The following is an 18,515-nucleotide window of genomic DNA, read 5'->3' on the forward strand; positions in this document are numbered from 1 at the left end:
TGGACACACATTCACCAGGAACCCTGTTAACCCCCTGGTACAACCCAACCTTCCTCCTCTCTCCTCCCTAACCCACCGCAACCCATCCACCCCAGCCTCCATCCCAAAATCCAGCCCACGTTCAGAATTCGCCTCCTGGGCTTTGCTGAGCTCCCCAGTAGGATGTGACTGTTCATTCTTTTCAGCCCTGGAGGTGTGATGGTCCCCTCTCTTGTCATATGTTCTCAATCCTCTTTGCAGCAAAGATTTTTTCTTTTCTTTTTTAAGTTTTTTATTTATTTATTTTTTTTTGAGAGAGAGAGAGAGAGAGAGAGAGAGAGAAAGCACATGTGGGGGAGGGGGCAGAGAGAGCGAATCCCAAGCCAGCTCACTGTCAGCACAGAGCTTGACCCTGGGCTCCCGCTCCCTGAGAGCATGACCTGAGCCCAAGTCGAGAGTCGGACGCTCAACCGACCGAGCCACCCAGGCTCCCCACCGCAAAGGTCCTGAACTCCTTTTCTGAGTCACCCGGGATGCTCTCTAAATTGGCACATGCCTGGGAACCTCCCCAGAGACTCGGGCGCAGCAGCTGGAGCGGGGTGCACCTATCTGAGTTTAATCCACATCCTGAGGGTCAGCCAAGAGGGAGAACGGTTACCTCGTTTTGAGTTTTTCCTCCCTGGGAGCAAAGGGGAGAGATGCTTGGAAGGATCCACAGAAAGGCCCATTTGGTGGCATCTCTGAACCTCCTTGTCCTTAACTTTAAGATAAGGATGCCAACCCCTACTTCCTCGGGTGGTTATGAAGCTTACGGGAGGTGAGAGAGACTGAACACCCGAGACCGAGTCCAGACGCCCCACGCACACCTTTACCTCCGCCAACGGCAAAGACCGCTGGCTCGGCACGGGGGGTCATTCATGATGATTGGAGTGATTTCTATCCTAACCACTTGTGCTCTGCACAAGGAGTTACCACATGTCCTCTGGCTGCACCGGGCTCTGGACACGGACAGAAACTGCATGGAAGTTATTTCGTCACTCGGTGGCTTAACCGCGAACACTTCTCTTTCTGGAAAAGAGCTTTTCGACACTGCGACCTCGGTTCGCAAAATGGAAGCGTGGCCACCGCGTTCATCCCCCAAAGAGGACACCGCCCTGGAGGGTGTCCACAGGTGGTCACCTGCAGCGTCTCCTCTAATCGTCCTGAGGCCGTGCGAGGTGTCCAACGCGTGGAACTCACGACAACAGGAGAGCTGTGAGGAGTTGCACGAGTAGGAAGTGGCAAAGCTCAAAGTCGAGCCCACTGGGCACAATGTCAAGCGCAATGTTGTTTACGCTTCACCACAACCGACCCCAACAATCACCCTGCTAACCGGCTCACGTGTGTAGACCTCCATCCTGATCACAGAGTTAAAATGCGTGAGGCACAGGACACGTTCCTTGGCTGCTATGAAGCAGATTAGCCGTGTGCCACGCGGGGTATACTTCCAGGCTTGGTGACCTTGTTTCCTACCCCAGATCACGTTCCTGTTAGCAAACTCCCACTCCACCTCAAAATTCAGGCACACATCCACATGTCCGGCTTTCCCTGCCACCTATGCCCATCCCGGCTGCCTGGACCCTTTTTTTTTTTTTTTTTTTTTTAAACAGAAAACAGACTAAATCTTGCAGTTTCGGTTCTTTGGGGCTAAGATGCAAAAGCGAACTACAACAGTACAACTTGCGGTCGCTGCTGGGGGACAGCATATCGGATCATCAGACGAGGTTGCTGCCCAAGACGGAAATAGGGAGACCCACCATTGCCTTGGATCGTCTGTCCAGAACTTAATTTCCTCCATCTTCTTACTCAATCCCAAACGCCTCTTCTACAGAAGAAAGCCTTCATTTTCTAACAAATTGTTTGCTTTTTTTTTTTCAAGTAAGTTGACTTAAAAGGCAAATAGCCCCTAAATTCACACTAAAGTGTAAATGACTAACAGTCGACCTTTCCACGTAGTACATTTTCTGAGGGTAGAGGGCCTGAAAGCAGTGTGGGCTCCAGGCATCAGAAGGGGTGAGGCACGGATGGCAGGCAGACAGGCAGTAGTCACGTGTGAAGGAAGGACTCAAAACCTGGAGGCCCAGAAAACTTACGTCGTCTTTTCCACCTCTCGTCGCAGCTCCAGAAGCATAGGTGACAAACGACAGGAGCATCTGGTGTAGAAAATCATGATTCTACAAGTCCACACGTAACCATGTGTTCACGGCATCGGGCCCTGCCACCCTCTGTCCCCACACAAGGTCATTACGGTATTACTGACTGTATTCCTCACCTGTGCTTCCCATCTCCAACTTATCTCTTTGATAACCATGGGTTTGTATCTCTTCCCCCTTTACCCACCTCTTCTGTCTCCCCGTCCCCTTCCCTCGGGCCACCCCTCATCCTCCATATTTGAGTCTGTTTCTGTTTTTGTGGTTGTTTGTGCATTAGGGTTTTTTTTTTTTTTTTAAGGTTTAAGGTTTTATTTTTAGGTAATCTCCACACCCAACATGGGGGTCGAACTCACGACCCCACGATCCAGAGTCACATGCTGCATTGACTGAGCGAGCCAGGCACCCCTCATTTGGTTTTTTAGATTTCAAATATAAGTGAAATCATATGGTATTTGTCTTTCTCTGTCTGACTTATTTCACTTAGCATAATACACTCTCGGTCCATTCATGTTGCCACAATGACAAGATTTCATTCTTTTTTATGGCTGAGTAATATTCTATTATATATAATTATCCTATTATATATAATTTTTCACTATATATTATATATCTGTATTATATATATCCCATCTTCTTTATCCATTCATCTATCTATGGATACTTACGTTGCTTCCATATTTGACTGTTGTAGATAATGCTGCAGTAAACATAGGGGTGCATATATATATATTAGTGTCATCCTTTTCCTTGGGTAAATACCCAGAAGTGCATTACTAGAACATAAGGTCCTTCTATTTTTATTTTTTTGGAGAATTCTGTCTAGCATAACCTTTATACAAACACCACAAGTTTTGGATTCTTGCATAAATCACTGACCAGGATGTTCAGAAGAAAGTGCCTTTAGGAACCTTGTAAACAAGCCAATGCATCAAAATATCTCAACACAGGGTAGACCAGTGTTCAGGCAACCTTAGTGGGCAGAGGATTTGTCACTAGAGATCTAAACTGGGGGAAGCGGGGCACCTGGGTGGCTTAGTCGGTTAAGCGTCCGACTTCGGCTCAGGTCATGATCTTGCGGTCTGTGAGTTCAAGCCCCGCGTCAGGCTCTGTGCTGACAGCTCAGAGCCTGGAGCCTGTTTCAGATTCTGTGTCTCCCTCTCTTTCTGACCCTCCCCCGTTCATGCTGTCCCCCCCATCTCAAAAATAAACGTTAAAAAAATACTTTAAAAAAAAATAAACTGGGGGAAGCCACATCCTGATTAAGTTGTGCGCCTGGGACGGTTGACATGATCACGACCTTAGAACGGCTTGAAAAACCCGAGGAGGTTGCACACGCATTCAGGGCCTGGGCTTCTGCAACTGTGCACGTTTGCCTCGTGTTTGCCCTTCAAGGTCCAGTTCTAGCTCGACCTCGTCCATGAAGCCTTCCTTGATTCCACCTTCCCCCACCATTGCTTTGTCCTCCAGACTCCCATAGCATTTCATTCCAACCCCTCTGACCTTCTGTCCCATAATCGAGTACCCGTCACAGCACCTGGCATATGCTGGGTCACAGGAAACATTTGGGTGAATGCAGGAATCTACACCAGGAGCCTTAATCTGCTGCCCAGATATGTTCTAACCTGAGACGGATTTCTTTGGATTTTTCCAAAGCTCATGAAAAACTTCTAGAGGGACCCGAACTAAGTACTATATAGCATCCCAAACAAAGGCCTATTTCCATATCAACACATGTCCTATGTCATAAACATTGGTCATGTTGACAAACACATTTATACACCACACACCTGTCCTTGCAGGATATATGTAAATATATGTAAATGAACACACGCAAAGACTGTCTAGTGACATGATCTACATGTACATCAGAATAACTGTGACCAGGTGACATGATTTAAAACCTGCCCAGGGGCCCCTCAAAACCAGTGCAGCCCATTTGCAGCCACAGGGGCTGAAAATCCTCTCCCCACGTCTTTTCCCCGGGGGCACACGCACACACACCGTCTCGTCCTCCTCGGTGAACACAAGCCAGGGTCCCCCAGTTTGTCGCAGGCCTGGACCGGGTGCTCATCGTGGGGCAGCCGGGCTCCCAGGTGTGGCTGCTGGAGTGCCTGCCCGCTCGGAGTCTCAGGACCCATCGCTTGGATTGAGTCCGAGCCACTTCCCACCCCCCTCACTCAGCGCATGACGTACAAGTTCTCTTCTCCGGATCTGATCTCCTCTGCAAAATGCAGGACATGACAGCATCCCGAGGCCGTGCGAGGATGGCCGGACACAACAGATGTACAGCAGGTACGTGTGGGACGTCGTACGTACTCAACACACTTGTGTACGCTTATCATCATCGCTATTGCTTTCTTTGTCCTTCCCATGGAAAATCCAGCTTGCAGCCTGGGGTTTCTCTAATACACTGACGCCCAACCCCCATCTCCCAGAAGCTGCTCCAGGACCCCACACGGGCCCTGCTTGCTGACCACACGCCCAGCCACGCTCTCCTCACCTCCAGAGAGTCTCTGGGATCCCCGGCCCCAAGATAACTACCATGAATCCAACAACACCCCTGCATAAATTAACCCGGCCCCAGCATCTGCCACACCTAGGAAATGGAAACCCACAGGTAACTGCTGTTCTCGAACTTCAGGATCAAGCTTCCCTTCCTTCCCCTAGACCAGACAGCTTGGCAAGAGTAAATCTCTGACCAAAAAACCCCAAGAACAGAGAAGAGCAAGTTGCAATTGTTTTTCTGTTGCAGGACACCGCCAGCCCGCCGTGGAGTCCCACATCACGTTGTGGCCTTGCACAAGTCTCCGAGCATCATTAACCCGTGTTGCTTCATGTTGCTGATGGGGCAATTGTTCAAAACACAGCTTTTATAAGAGACCAGAAGAGGACCGTGAGGGACATCCGATCCGCTGAACTGGAGGGTACCCAGGAGGGGAGGACCCTGCCCCAAGGGCCAGAGCAAGGCCAGGATGGCGGTGCTTATGGGAAAGGCCATGTTCAGTCTGACGATGCTTCTGCCTCTGCTCTCATTCCTCCTGCACCTCTCCGGGGCCTTTCCGGTACGTTGGGAATCCCCGGAAGAGGAGACCACGCAAGTCGTTCAGGTAAGTTGACAATCCGGCAGGCGCGTGGTTGACGTGCTGCTTATTAGGAAATCGTGTGGGTTGTTTCTTCTTTCTAGTTAAATCAGCCGGAATGGAATTGTGCAGTTGCTTTGTTTGAGCTTAAACGTCTCGTGTCAGGGGTTTGGAGGGCCCCAGGCGGGGCTCTTCGAACCCAGGAAAAATATTGCTGTTGGGCTCCCTCCGGCTGGGGAGCCGTTGAGCAGGAACGGTTTTAATTGCAAGACTAAATGATTTTCTTTCTCGCAAACCTAAGATTCCCCCGTTCGCTTATATGCAGCCCAGTGACTCCATGTCCGGTGTTGTCTGTACGGACTTGTCTTCGCAGCCAAAAATCTCAGGGGGACTAGAGAGCATGAGGACAGGAAATCAGAAGGAACTAGAAAGCAAGGCGTAGTGCAGTGAGACTTTCTACTCCAGATTCTGAGGCTGTCTACGAACTATTCCGGGCACCATCAAAGCCAAACCCATAGCTTTTCCCCTCATCCCACAGTACAAGAGTCAGACCACATTTTGAAGAAGCACCAGGAACGCTGTCACCGATTTGTCACGTGCAGTTTTCTTAGCGTTGCAGTTGTAGAAAAGCATTCTTTCTTTTGCTTTTTCCCTTTGCTTTGTTCTTGAATATATCTTGCAGTGAGAATACTAAGCCCCAGGCTAATAGCTAGAGCTCACGGAGTGCTTACTCCACACAAGACACCCCGCTAAGCGTTTCTCCAACACTATCTCATGTCAACCTCACTGCAGCCCTACAAGGGGGGATTATTGTTCCCACTGTGGACACTCAAGTGAGTCTTGAATGACTTCTGTGATGCACCCCAAAACTCAGTTAATCTAAGGCAGAGCTAGTATTCGAACCCCAGCCTCTGTGAATCCCCCCTTCCCCATTTCTGTGCTCTGTCATGTGCCCCTGGCCCCTTCCAGAGGATCTGCGGTGGATAAGAGGCTAATGCCGATGATGGTGCCGTTGTCCCAAACCTATCCGGAGCTCTCGTGAAACTGTCTGTTCTCACTTGTGAAGCATCCAGAAGGTCTGGGACTTGAATGGGCGTCTCGGCAATTTCCCTCCACGCACGCACTTGCCTTTCTTAGCGACAGGGACTAAACCTTCTCTAGAGGAGCAAAAAGATACGTAAGAGAGACTGCATTGATGCAACTGATACCTTAAAACATCAACAAATGCGGGGGCACCTGAGCGGCTCGGTCAGTAAACGTCCAATTTCAGCTCAGGTCACGATCTCGCGGTTCGTTAGGTGGAGCCCCACATCCCACTCTGCGCTCACAGTGTCAGCAGCGTCTCGTTGGGATTCTCTCCCCCTCTCTCTACACCCCTCCCTCCTTTTGTCAAAATAAATGAACTTAAAACACTTCAAGAAATCAGGAAGGCCTAGCCAGTCTCCTGACTGCATACGAGCATCTTGCATGCGGCCTTGGACCTCAACCCTTACAGAATACCTGTTTTTATGGTTTTTATTTTTTTTTTTTAACGTTTATTTATTTTTGAGACAGAGAGAGACAGAGCATGAACGGGGGAGGATCAGAGAGAGAGGGAGACACAGAATCGGAAACAGGCTCCAGGCTCTGAGCTGTCAGCACAGAGCCTGACGGGGGGCTGGAACTCACAGACCGCGAGATCGTGACCTGAGCCGAAGTCGGCCGCTCAACCGACTGAGCCACCCAGGCGCCCCATACCTGTTTTTATGTATAAACATTCCCGGGAGCTCCGAATGGAGGGGCCGTGCTGACCAAGGGACAGCGTTCTCTCAACGCCGGGCTGCGACTCTGTGTTTGCTCCCGTGACTACCAGCTTGTTAGACGGTTGGGAGTGACTTAGGAAGGACGCCGGGAAGCCCGGAGCACTGACGGTGGTGACTGAGCGAGTCCCCTCACATGTGTGTCTCGGCCCAGAGTTACCTGGAGAGGTTCTACCAGCTGCCGCGGGGCGAATACCGGTCCGGACGGAGCAACGGCACTAGTGTGGTTGTGGACAAGCTCAGAGAGATGCAGCGATTCTTTGGCTTGAACGAGACGGGGAAGCCAGATGAGGAAACGCTGGAGATGATGCAGAAGCCGCGCTGCGGGGTGCCTGACAACGGGGACTTCATGGTGACCCCGGGAAACCCCAGGTGGAAACATACGAACCTGACCTACAGGTGAGTTTCCCGAGCTTCGGGACGCGTTAGGGGTGTTCGCGAGCGTGTGTGACACGCCAGGCGCTGCCCCAGGACACGGGACCCACGGGACCCCGTGTCCCCACCCCGGGGAGACCAGAGTCTAGTGAGTGAGGCCAGGGGGGAAAGAGCAAAGGCCCCACAGGCTCTCCTCACCCCAAAGCCTGGAGTTTTCGTGCTCCTCCTCCAAGTCTAAGGGACGATGGCCACATCAGACTGTCCCTCTGTGAACCCCCTTCAGGCCCCGACAAAGGCTTAGTCATTACTCCCCGCGTATCCCGATGAGAACGATCTCCGTCAAATACCACGATCTGCCGAGTCCCGAGTGAAAGGCCCTACATGTATTGAATCCCCCAACAGCCCTCTGAGAGGGGAGCTGTGTTACGATCCTCCTCTTAGGAACAAAGACACCGAGTTTGAAGATACGGAGGGACTTGTCCGCAGCCCCGAGCCCTCATTAGACCCTGTCCAGGGGCAGCGCATCATGTCACTGACCCCCAGGTGGATGAGCTCAGTGTGGTGACACCCCTTGTGCTCATTTTGAAGGATCCTGAAGTACACCACGCAGTTGTCCCAGGAAAAGGTGGAAACTGCCATTAGCACAGCCTTTCAAATATGGGCTAACGCATCATCCTTGACCTTCACCAAGATCTCGCAGGGAAAAGCGGACATCAATATCGCTTTTTACGAAGGAGGTAGGCCCTCCGCCCTCGAGCTCAGTTTTACTTTCACGAGCTAACCTGAGACTCGGCAGGGACCTGATACGGGTTGTTCTATTTCAGATCATGGTGACAATTCTCCATTTGATGGACCCAATGGAATCCTCGCTCATGCCTTCCAGCCAGGCCCAGGTATTGGGGGAGACGCTCACTTCGATGAACAAGAAACATGGACCACAAATTTTGAAAGTAAGTTAACCAAGGGCATGTCCACATGCAGCTTCTGAGTGAACTTTGTCATGTTAGCAGCACCACGTAGATACATACACACATCCAAGGGGTTTTAACATTTCAAACCCACACAAATGGACCTTTTTAAAATTTCCCTACCTCATATTAGGTCAGTTTAGGTTTTTGAAAAGCCTAAGGCTAAGTACTGACCTTGTTTCCTAGGATAGAAATCAAAAGGCTACAGACGACGGGTAAATCCAGCCAGTCCTGTTTGTATAAAGTTTTATTGAAACAAGGCCCCCTTGTTTATGTACCATCTATGGCTGTTTCCATGGCACAACAGCAGAGTTGAGTACCTCCTACAGAAGTACTCACAGAAATCACAAAGCCTAAAATATTTACTATCTAAACCTTTACAGAAAAAGTTTGCTGACTACTGCTTTAGGGTGTATCTTTTTTTTCATATTCTGAAATTTAATGATGTTTGGAAAAGGCCCCTATTTTTGGAAATCCAGAAACAGTTGGGTTCATTTAGAAACCTATCCCACTTGGAAATGAGCCGCCATCTTTCTTGTCAAGTTATGTCATCTTTGTGGAGCTCTTTTTCAGTGGTGTGTTCCTGGGGACAAACCAAACCTTTCGGGAGAAGACTCATGATAAGAGTCAGATCACCTGAAGGGAAGGATTGAGAATAAGGACAGGTGTATCTGGACCATGTGGTACTTCACAAGGCCACAAGTAACAGTACGCCACAGAACACATTCTAGAAAGTAGGAAAGGAACCTTTTATCCTTGCTTGGGACCTGTTCTTCCCACCATTTTCTCAAAGAACCAAGTTTCTCCCACCAAGTTCTCAAAGAACTTATTCTACCCAAGTCCCTGTGCTAGGAGCTGCCTATACCCTAAGACAGATAACACTCTCTGCTACTTAGAATTCCTAGAGCCCTCCTTACCGGTCCACATGGTCATTCCCTCTTAGCTGAACTAAATGACACAGGTTCCCACCTGGGCTCTTTACCTCAAGTCTCTGCTCCCTCTAATTTTTCCTAGCACGGCAGCAAAATTTATATTTGGAAAGCCTATCTTGGATTACATTACTCTCCTACTTAACCTTGCAGTGTTTACATTTTCTGCAACAAATAATATCCAAATACCTTTCCTTGGCATTGAAGCTCTCAGTAGTTTTACACCCTCATCTTTCATGGCTGTCTTCCTGTGTCGCATGCTGCAGCCACCTTGTGCATTCACCGTTCCCACATGACAGTACCTGCTTTCCAACCTCCCTACATTTGCTCACATTGTGCCCCAAGCCCCCCCTTTCAAAGTCTCTTTCTGTGCTATGTCACATGCCACCCCTCTGTTGTCTTGCAGCTGGAAATGAGGACATTCTCCTCAGAATCCCAACAGTCTTCGTGTCTCTTTCTCTAGCTGCTCTCCTCACTGTTTGGTGCTATCCAAGTTGTTGGCATTCATCTCTCCTTCTAGACTGTGCATCATGACAAATCCCCCACATCTGTTTGCCATTCAAGGCCCAACACTCAGAGATGTTTTTGGAGATGCATTCATGATTGCAAAAATACAAGGACGTGATGGTCAAGACAAAAATGTCTCGGAGCATGGGTAGAATTAGTGTAGGCTAATTGTCAATAGGAAGTTGAACGTTGTAGTTGGAGAATGGGGCTTGCCCTTGTACCTGGATTTGACCACAGCTCTACCACTTATTATTGCAAGACCCGTAAGGAGATACCTGAAATCTGTGGGATTCAGTTCCTTTACTATAAAAACATTTCTAACAATACTTCATACAAATGTTGTGAGGACTAAATAGTATTATACTTCCTAGCATATGGAAAGTACTCTACAACCCTAGTTACTAATGTATAAGAGATAGGTGTGTAACAAAATGCTCAGCCTGTCTGTGAGATGGCCAGACTGAGAGATTCACATCACGAGTCAAATCCTCATGTGTCTGCTGGGCAAGTGAGGAGGTCTTGGACTTGGCCAAGGAACTTGGGTGCTAATTGCCAGGAGCGTGAACCTTGGAATTTTGGGTTCCCAACTGGCAAAGGCACTGTGCTCCTGGAAGTTAGAGATGGGGGAAGGAGCAGTGTTTGTCTGTTTCTGGAGGGGAATCCTTGAAGCTGCTTCGAGAATTCAGAATCTGGGAAGAGCTGGTGCCCGCTGAGACTCTACTGAAGCTGAGGGCTTGGGAGGCTGGAGAGGGCTGCTGAGCATCAAGAGACCATGGTGGCCCTGCCACCATGGTCTCCCAGCCTCAGGTCCACACTCATGGAGTACCAGAATCAGAATAAAGGCAGCTTTTCTTGGCCCTAAGGTTTGATGCAAAGCTCACTTAATCTGAACGTGTAACTCCTACCTTGACTGATTCCAATCTCCATTTCTTCAGAAGCCTGCAGGGAAAATGCAAAAGAAGGCTTGGGCAGTGCTCTTTCTCCAGGAGCTTTTGGCTTGGAAGCTGCATTCCTTGAGATCAGAATTTCCTCCACCCTTGGATCCACTTGGAGCCATTCACCACATGTGCTTGCATTGCAGATTATAATTTGTTTCTTGTTGCTGCCCATGAATTTGGCCATTCCTTGGGGCTCTCTCACTCCACTGACCCGGTTGCCTTGATGTATCCCATCTATGCTGCCCGTGAACCCAGCACCTACACCCTCCCTCAAGATGACATCAACGGCATTCAGGCCATCTATGGTAAGGTTATCGGAAGAACACTGTGGTACACGGCGAGGTGTGGCACATCAAGGATGTTCTTCCCGGTCTTGTCTGTGGTGGTGGAAGTTGGAGGGCTCCTGGGGTCTGTCGGGAAGAAGGTACTGGTCAAATTTGGCGGATGTGCGCCATAGACTAACGCCAGGAAGGGACACCACTGAATTAGAAGTGCGTGTGGCAACAACAGATATGGGTCTTCAAAACTTTGTGCTTCGTGGAAAAAAAAAAACAGAATGATGCATATCACACAGTGTTTATATTACACAGTATATGATTCCACATACATTAAAGTGCATATAGGCAAAGAAGGCATTTCAAGAAACATGCCAGCAAGCAGATACATATTGCCCATAATAAAAGTGTTGTCTGTGGAGAACAGAATGGGAATAGCAGTGGAGGATGCAGAGAAAGAAACATCTTTTAAGGACATGGCTGATGCTCTCAGGGAGGGACACAGACAAGCCCAGATCTTACACGTCTCCTCCTGCTGCCTTCCTGGTCTCTAGAGGCTGTAAGAACGAGAAACCCATGAGAAGGTAGGAGGGTCTGTAAACCAGTGTGGAGCGGAGTTGGGGACAGCAGCACAGAACCAGGCACACCAGGAACCCCAGCTCGGGAACCTTCTCATGATGATAGAATTTTCCAGAAGGACGAGACCTGCTCTATCCTCCCCAACTCCTTTCCCCAAAAAACACCTCCTTCCTTTTCCCATCAGTGTTTTAAATTCTCTCAGCTACTAGCATAGCCCTTCATTCTACAATGAAAAAACACATGAAAACACAAATACCCATAGGAAAAAAATACTGCTAAAATATGACTTAGGTTTATGCTACAGGTTCAAGGACCAATACCAGTTCCCTTCCTGAAGGTGGGTTTGGCGGGGAAGCAAGAAATGGATCCTGGGTGACAAAAATGTGGAAAGAACCAAGAAGGGGGAAAGGATGGGATTCGGATTTTAAAGTGGAGGGCGGGGAGGGGGAGACATAGAATTCAAATTGTCTTACTTCACAACTTGACCTGGACCTTTCTCTCTAAAAATCACCATGGTTGTTTAAAATAATGATAATAACTTTAAGAGGGCCGAATGTACATTCCCTTCATTGCCTTGTGAGATAGTCTGGTAGGGTTTCTCTTCATGCGGAAACCCTTCCCCTTCTGAGAAGCAATGGGGTACTCCAACAGTCACACTGGATTGGGCTTTAAAAAGCTGCTTCTCCTTCTCCTCCTCCTCCTCCTCCTCCTCCTCCTCCTCCTCCTTCTCCTCCTTCTCCTCCTTCTCCTCCTTCTCCTCCTTCTCCTCCTTCTCCTCCTCCTCCTCCTTCTCCTCCTTCTCCTCCTCCTCCTTCTTCTCCTCCTCCTCCTCCTCCTCCTCCTCCTCCTCCTCCTGTTTCTTCTTCTTCTTCTTCTTCTTCTTCTTCTTCTTCTTCTTCTTCTTCTTCTCTTCTTCTCCTTCTCCTCCCCCTCCTCCTCCCCCTCCTCCTCCCCCTCCTCCTCCCTCTTCTTCTTCTTCTTCTTCTTCTTCTTCTTCTTCTTCTTCTTCTTCTTCTTCTTCTTCTTCTTCCCCTCCTCCTCCTCCTGCTGCTGCTGCTTCTTCTTCTTCTTCTCCTTCCCCTCCTCCTCCTCCTCCTGCTGCTGCTGCTTCTTCTTCTTCTCCTCCTCCTGCTGCTGCTGCTTCTGCTTCTGCTTCTTCTTCTTCTCCTTCTCCTTCTGCTTCTTCTCCTTCTCCTCCTCCTCCTCCTCCTCCTTCTTCTTCTTTTTCTTCTTCTTCTTTTTCTTCTTCTTCTCCTTCTCCTTCTCCTCCTTCTCCTCCTTCTCCTCCTCCTCCTCCTCCTCCTCCTCCTCCTGTTTCTTCTTCTTCTTCTTCTTCTTCTTCTTCTTCTTCTTCTTCTTCTTCTTCTTCTTCTCTTCTTCTCCTTCTCCTCCTCCTTCTTCTTCTTCTTCTTCTTCTTCTTCTTCTTCTTCTTCTTCTTCTTCTTCTTCTTCTTCTTCTTCCCCTGCTGCTTCTTCTTCTTCTCCTTCCCCTCCTCCTCCTCCTGCTGCTGCTTCTTCTTCTTCTCCTCCTCCTGCTGCTTCTGCTTCTTCTTCTTCTCCTTCTCCTTCTCCTTCTGCTCCTTCTCCTTCTTCTCCTTCTCCTTCTTCTCCTTCTCCTCCTCCTCCTCCTCCTCCTCCTTCTTCTTCTTCTTTTTCTTCTTCTTCTTTTTCTTCTTCTTCTCCTTCTCCTTCTCCTCCTTCTCCTCCTTCTCCTTCTCCTCCTGCTGCTTCTGCTTCTTCTTCTTTTTCTTCTTCTTCTTTTTCTTTTTCTTCTTCTTTTTCTTCTTCTTCTTCTTCTCCTTCTCCTCCTCCTCCATCTCCTCCTCCATCTCCTCCTCCATCTCCTCCTCCATCTCCTCCTCCTCCTCCTCCTCCTCCTCCTCCTCCTCCTCCTCCTCCTCCTCCTCCTTTTTTAAGGACCTTCAAGCAACCCTGTCCAACCAACCGGACCAAGCACACCCACAGCCTGTGACCCCAGACTGACATTTGATGCCATTGCCACACTCCGTGGAGAAATCTTATTCTTTAAAGACAGGTATGCCATTAAACTGCTTCTTCCTTTGACTTACTTTCCTGGCATAACTTAGAACTGGCTTCTAATCAAGTCCCACTTTGCACATTACTCAGCTTTTCCTTTGAATTCTGTGCACATGCCCCTTATTGGAAAGGACTGTGTTTTCTGGATCACTCGAAACATCCAGGAAAATTTTTAAAAAAAGAAACCCTCCAACAGGCATAAACATTCATGTGTTGGTGGTAGTATCACAGACATGGGCTCCACACATGGGTTTACTAGACACAAAACCTCACCCAGTCCCACCCACCCAAATTCAGGCCAGTAAGTGGGAGCTATCCCTTCATAAGCTGAGGGCAAATCATCTCCCTGGTTGAATTTTTCAATTTTCCATTGGCTGCTTTGTGATTGCATAACCACAGGCTGGGCCTACTTGTACCACTTTTGCTGGAATACTCTAGATATTCTCAGTCATTTCTGTAGGGACAACGAGACTAATACAATGAGACTTGCCAGGGTGTGAGGAGGGGACAGGACAAAATGTAATCAGATAAAGTCATGCCTGTGACCTCCCCTAAACACTGAAGCGCCCCCCCCCCCCACATGAATGACATCCTGTAAAGCCCCGACCCTGTGCTGGTCACCGTGCTGGGAACCGTCCCACCCTCTCGGGGACCGGGTAGGGGCTGCACTGGTGCAGGACCCAGAGAAGCTGCCTACTCGGGCCACCGCATGCGGTCCTGTCCTTTGTGCTCTGCCAGGTTCTTCTGGAGAAGGCACCCCCAGATGCCAGAGGTGGAGCTCAACTTCATCTCTCTGTTCTGGCCGGCCCTGCCAGACGGCATCCAGGCCGCGTACGAGGACTTGGACAAGGACCTAGTTTTCCTATTTAAAGGTAACTGCCTAGGGTTTCATCTTATTTAGGTTGTCCCTGCAGGGAAGGGAAGGCTTCTCTGCAGCTCCCCCCCACCCCCACCCCCACCCCAGCTGAGAGGAGGTGAGCCGATGACAGCAGGTTATGCTGGCCAGACTTGTGTCAGGAGACCCGGGTTGGGTCCAGTTCCTGCCGATAACCACTGTGTGCACTTGAGCAGCTGTTCCCTCCTCAGGCCTCAGTTTCCCCATCTACAAACTGAGGAAACCTTACTAGACCCCCTGAGTGCTCTGTCAGCCCCATCCCCAGTATAATGTTCTCAGAGTCCCCAAGGCTCTAATACAGTCTCTGCATAGGAGTGTCGGGACGTAGGAAAGACCCAGCTGTGAGGCCCTGAATGTCAGGCTGAGATGCTGGAAATTTTGTAGGTGCTGGGGAACCACTGAGGCTATTACAGCCCAATGAACTTGACCACCTTTGTCCGTTAAAGACTATTGTTCCCTTGCTGTTTCTATGATGATTTTACACCAAGAGGTGGTATCGATTTTAGAGGAATCGAAGAACCCTATCTAACATAAAACCTGAATCATTGGCAGGCAGCCAGTACTGGGCTCTGAGTGGCTATGACATTGAGCCAGGTTATCCCAAGGACATCTCAAACTACGGCTTCCCAAGCAGTGTCCGCGCAATTGATGCCGCTGTTTACTACAGGGGAGAGATCTTCTTCTTTGTAAACAACCAGTTATGGAGGTAAGGTAAACTATTTTTTTGGTTAGAGGTTGAAATCTGTATTTACCTTGTCTACAACCACTAACAACCAGCGATCTGAGGATTTAAAAAAAAACCCAGGTGATCTTTCATAGGCATTTTATTTTCATAAAATCATCAGTGTTGCCATGGCCTTTGAAAATGTCATTTTTATAAAGTCAAAAAGCTTCACAATGGTATTGAGGATTCTATGTCAGGGAACAGAGCAAACCTTAATATGGTTCCAGGAAGGGATGCAAAGAAAAAGGCTAATTCTGTTATGAGTTAATTCTAACACACTCAAGAAAATGCTGTGGCCTGAAAAATGTGCTGTCCACATTGGACTTATCACCTCACTACTGGGGGGAAGGGAGGAGGAGGGAAGGGAGGAAGGCTGGTTATGCACCAATTAAGTAAATCCACAGGGAATACAAGCTTTTCTTGTTGAAAATCAGGTCGTGATCTCACAGTTTCTGAGTTCGAGCCCCACGTCGGGTGCTGTGCTCACAGCTCAGAGCCTGGAGCCTGCTTCAGATTCTGTGTCTCCCTCTCTCTAGCCCTTCCCCCAGTCACACTCTGTCTGTCTCTCTCTCTTGAAAATAAACAAACATTAAAAAAATAAAAATAAGTAAAAAAGAAAATAACATTGTGCTAGCAATCAAAACCCTGTTTTAGAATTAATGCGACCCACCTATTTTCTAAATAGGAATGTGCCCTTAGGTAGAAAAAAGTTAACCATTCTTAGGCCCAGGAAATAAGACATAACAAAGACTGAATGAGAAAACATGGGTGAAGGCACTTTGTAAAGTATCTGTACTTTAAATAAAACTGTTATCATTACATACTATATTGATACATGGGACATTTTTGTTTCATCAGATACGATAACCAAAGAGAATCCATGCAAACGGGTTATCCCAAAAACATAGCAAGCATCTTTCCAGGAATAGAAAGTAGAGTGGATGCAGTTTTCCAGCAGAATCGTAAGTAGAAAAAAAACCCTGATAATAAATTTGTTTACAGTCGTAAAATAGCACGTTTACGTTTCAATGTTGTATCGGAACAATTTTAATTGAAAATGTCTAAGACCTTCTACAAGCTAATTCAACCCTTGCTCTTTTTTTGCTTTTTGGGCAGACGTCTTCCTCTTCTTCGTCGGACCCGCATATTATGCGTTTGATCTTAGCGCTCACAGGATTACTAGGGTTCAAAGAAGCAATAGATGGCTTAACTGCAGATAATGCTGAAGCAAAGTCACACGTGTCTGCATCAGTTTCCTGCGAATGGAAGGAAAGTCTAGTTTGCAAATTCATTTTACTGTGTCCTATTTATACTTTTCTCACCCATAAGTAATGTCTGCTGTCACTGTCCTCACTGGGCCTGTCTTCCATGAAAATGCATTTGGAGTAGTCCAGCGTCTACAGGGCTGATTTAGTTCTCACCTATTCCAGCTCAGGAGAAGAGATGAAGCCTTCCTGGTCACCTCATTGCTCACTATGTTGTTACTTATCTGACTTCTAGAATGCTCGTGTATACCTGAGGCTCCTTAAACATGTCTTAATTATATCTGCTATGTACCGTTCAGCACTGGGTTCCAGTGAGACATAGAGCTCATGAACAACGTAAACAGAACCTCTTGCCTTTACTGAAAACGTGGTGCTATTTTCCAGTCTTGGAAAAAAATCCTGTTGACCCATGTGGTGGGTTGAATTGTGTCCCTCCAAGAAAGAGATATTGAAGTCCTAGTCCTAGGTGCCTATGAATGTACCCTGTTTGAAACTAGAGTCTTTGGAGATGCAGTTAGTTAAAATGAAGTTATCCTGGAGCAGGGGGGTCCCGGAAGAAGAGGGTCCCCGCACACACTGAGGGGGACGGTCACGTGAAGGTAATACAGGGCCTGGAATGATGCATCTACATGCCAACAACGGCCAGCACCCATCACAGGCCAGCAAGAGGCAAGGAAGGATCCTTCTCAGAGCCTTCAGAGAAAAGAATTTTATCCTCCTAACACCTCAATTTTAGACTCGTAGCTTCCAGAACTGTGATAGAATAAACTGTTTTTTAAGCAACCAAGTTTGTGATGCTTCCTTCTGGCAGCCCTAGTCCGTCCAGCAGCCAGGACAGAACATCTGCACTTGAGAAAATGAGTCAACACAAAATGACAAAGTTGATTATTGTCACCTTCCCCCGGAAAGGAGCAAGAAGGGCAGTACCACTTCCTCCTCCGCCTCCTCCCTGCTCTGTCCTTTTAGATTCCAAGCAAAAGGGCTAGTAGTTGGATTTCTTCTTCCCCATTTCTTTTTTTTCCAGGGATACTCTGGGGGGCACCTGCTACCAGTAAGTGGGATTTACCGCACCAACACAACAGTGCTGGGCACAAAATACTGTGAAGCTCACTAAATTAAACTGAGCTTGGATGCATACATTTGATAATGGTTCTTTCCCACCAAGAACTGTAGGACTTCAGGGACCATACTGGCCAACCAAGACATCAAGATCATTATAACACCATATCGGCAGTTGTTAGAACGTAATGCAGATTATCACACGTTAAATGAGTGCATTGTAAACTATATTTATTACCAGCACATTCTATTTTCTTATTCTGCTAGTTTTTAAATCCCGCAGATAATTAGTAGAATTTGGTATCTTATTCTGGTTCAAAAATTATTAAATGCATTTAAAATAAATATATTAAATGACTGACTTGTGATCCATAATTTCTTAAGATGCTACCACATGGTTCATATAAAGTATAAAAAGGAATAGCAGATTTTATATTTGCAGGCACTTACTGTCTTACCAGAATTATTACATTGACATTAATCTTTCAGATACCCTTTTCATTTACAAAATATTTTGTAAAGATCCGATTTTCTTTACAAATTCCCTCAAATATGTCAGCACATTTTTCTCAACTTACTTTCCGAGATGAGAAAACAAACTAGGATGTACTGTCATTCCATTCGTTCATTCATTCAACAGTAAGTAATCGCAGACATGCCCCAGGTACTGTGCTAGGGGAAGTGAGAGAGAGAAGAGTAATTCATTGCGTCAATATAACAAGTGCAAAAGAACTTGTAAGAACAGAGTATTTCATTTTTTTTTAATTTTTTTAAAAGTGTATTTATTAGGGGCGCCTGGGTGGCTCGGTCGGTTGGGCATCCGACTTTGGCTCAGGTCATGATCTCACAGTCCGTGAGTTCGAGCCCCGCGTCAGGCTCTGTGCTGACAGCTCAGAGCCTGGAGCCTGCTTCGG

At 47.7% G+C, this 18,515-nt stretch overlaps 1 protein-coding gene across 1 annotated transcript; it reads left to right on the plus strand.

Moving 5' to 3' along the window:
• The first annotated feature begins 5,053 nt into the window (after nucleotides 1-5,053).
• Nucleotides 5,054-17,959, plus strand: MMP8 (matrix metallopeptidase 8). Its single transcript, XM_019433692.2, has 10 exons — nucleotides 5,054-5,278; nucleotides 7,205-7,449; nucleotides 8,014-8,162; nucleotides 8,250-8,375; nucleotides 10,911-11,072; nucleotides 13,539-13,656; nucleotides 14,397-14,530; nucleotides 15,106-15,259; nucleotides 16,136-16,239; nucleotides 16,394-17,959. Exons 1-10 carry the CDS (start codon nucleotides 5,144-5,146, stop codon nucleotides 16,495-16,497), a joined length of 1,431 nt encoding a protein of 476 aa, XP_019289237.2. The 5' UTR covers nucleotides 5,054-5,143; the 3' UTR covers nucleotides 16,498-17,959.
• The last annotated feature ends 556 nt before the right edge of the window (nucleotides 17,960-18,515 follow it).

This window comes from Panthera pardus, unplaced genomic scaffold (assembly GCF_024362965.1).
Source record: "Panthera pardus isolate Hobbes unplaced genomic scaffold, ASM2436296v1 HiC_scaffold_12, whole genome shotgun sequence".
Lineage (NCBI taxonomy): Eukaryota > Metazoa > Chordata > Mammalia > Carnivora > Felidae > Panthera > Panthera pardus.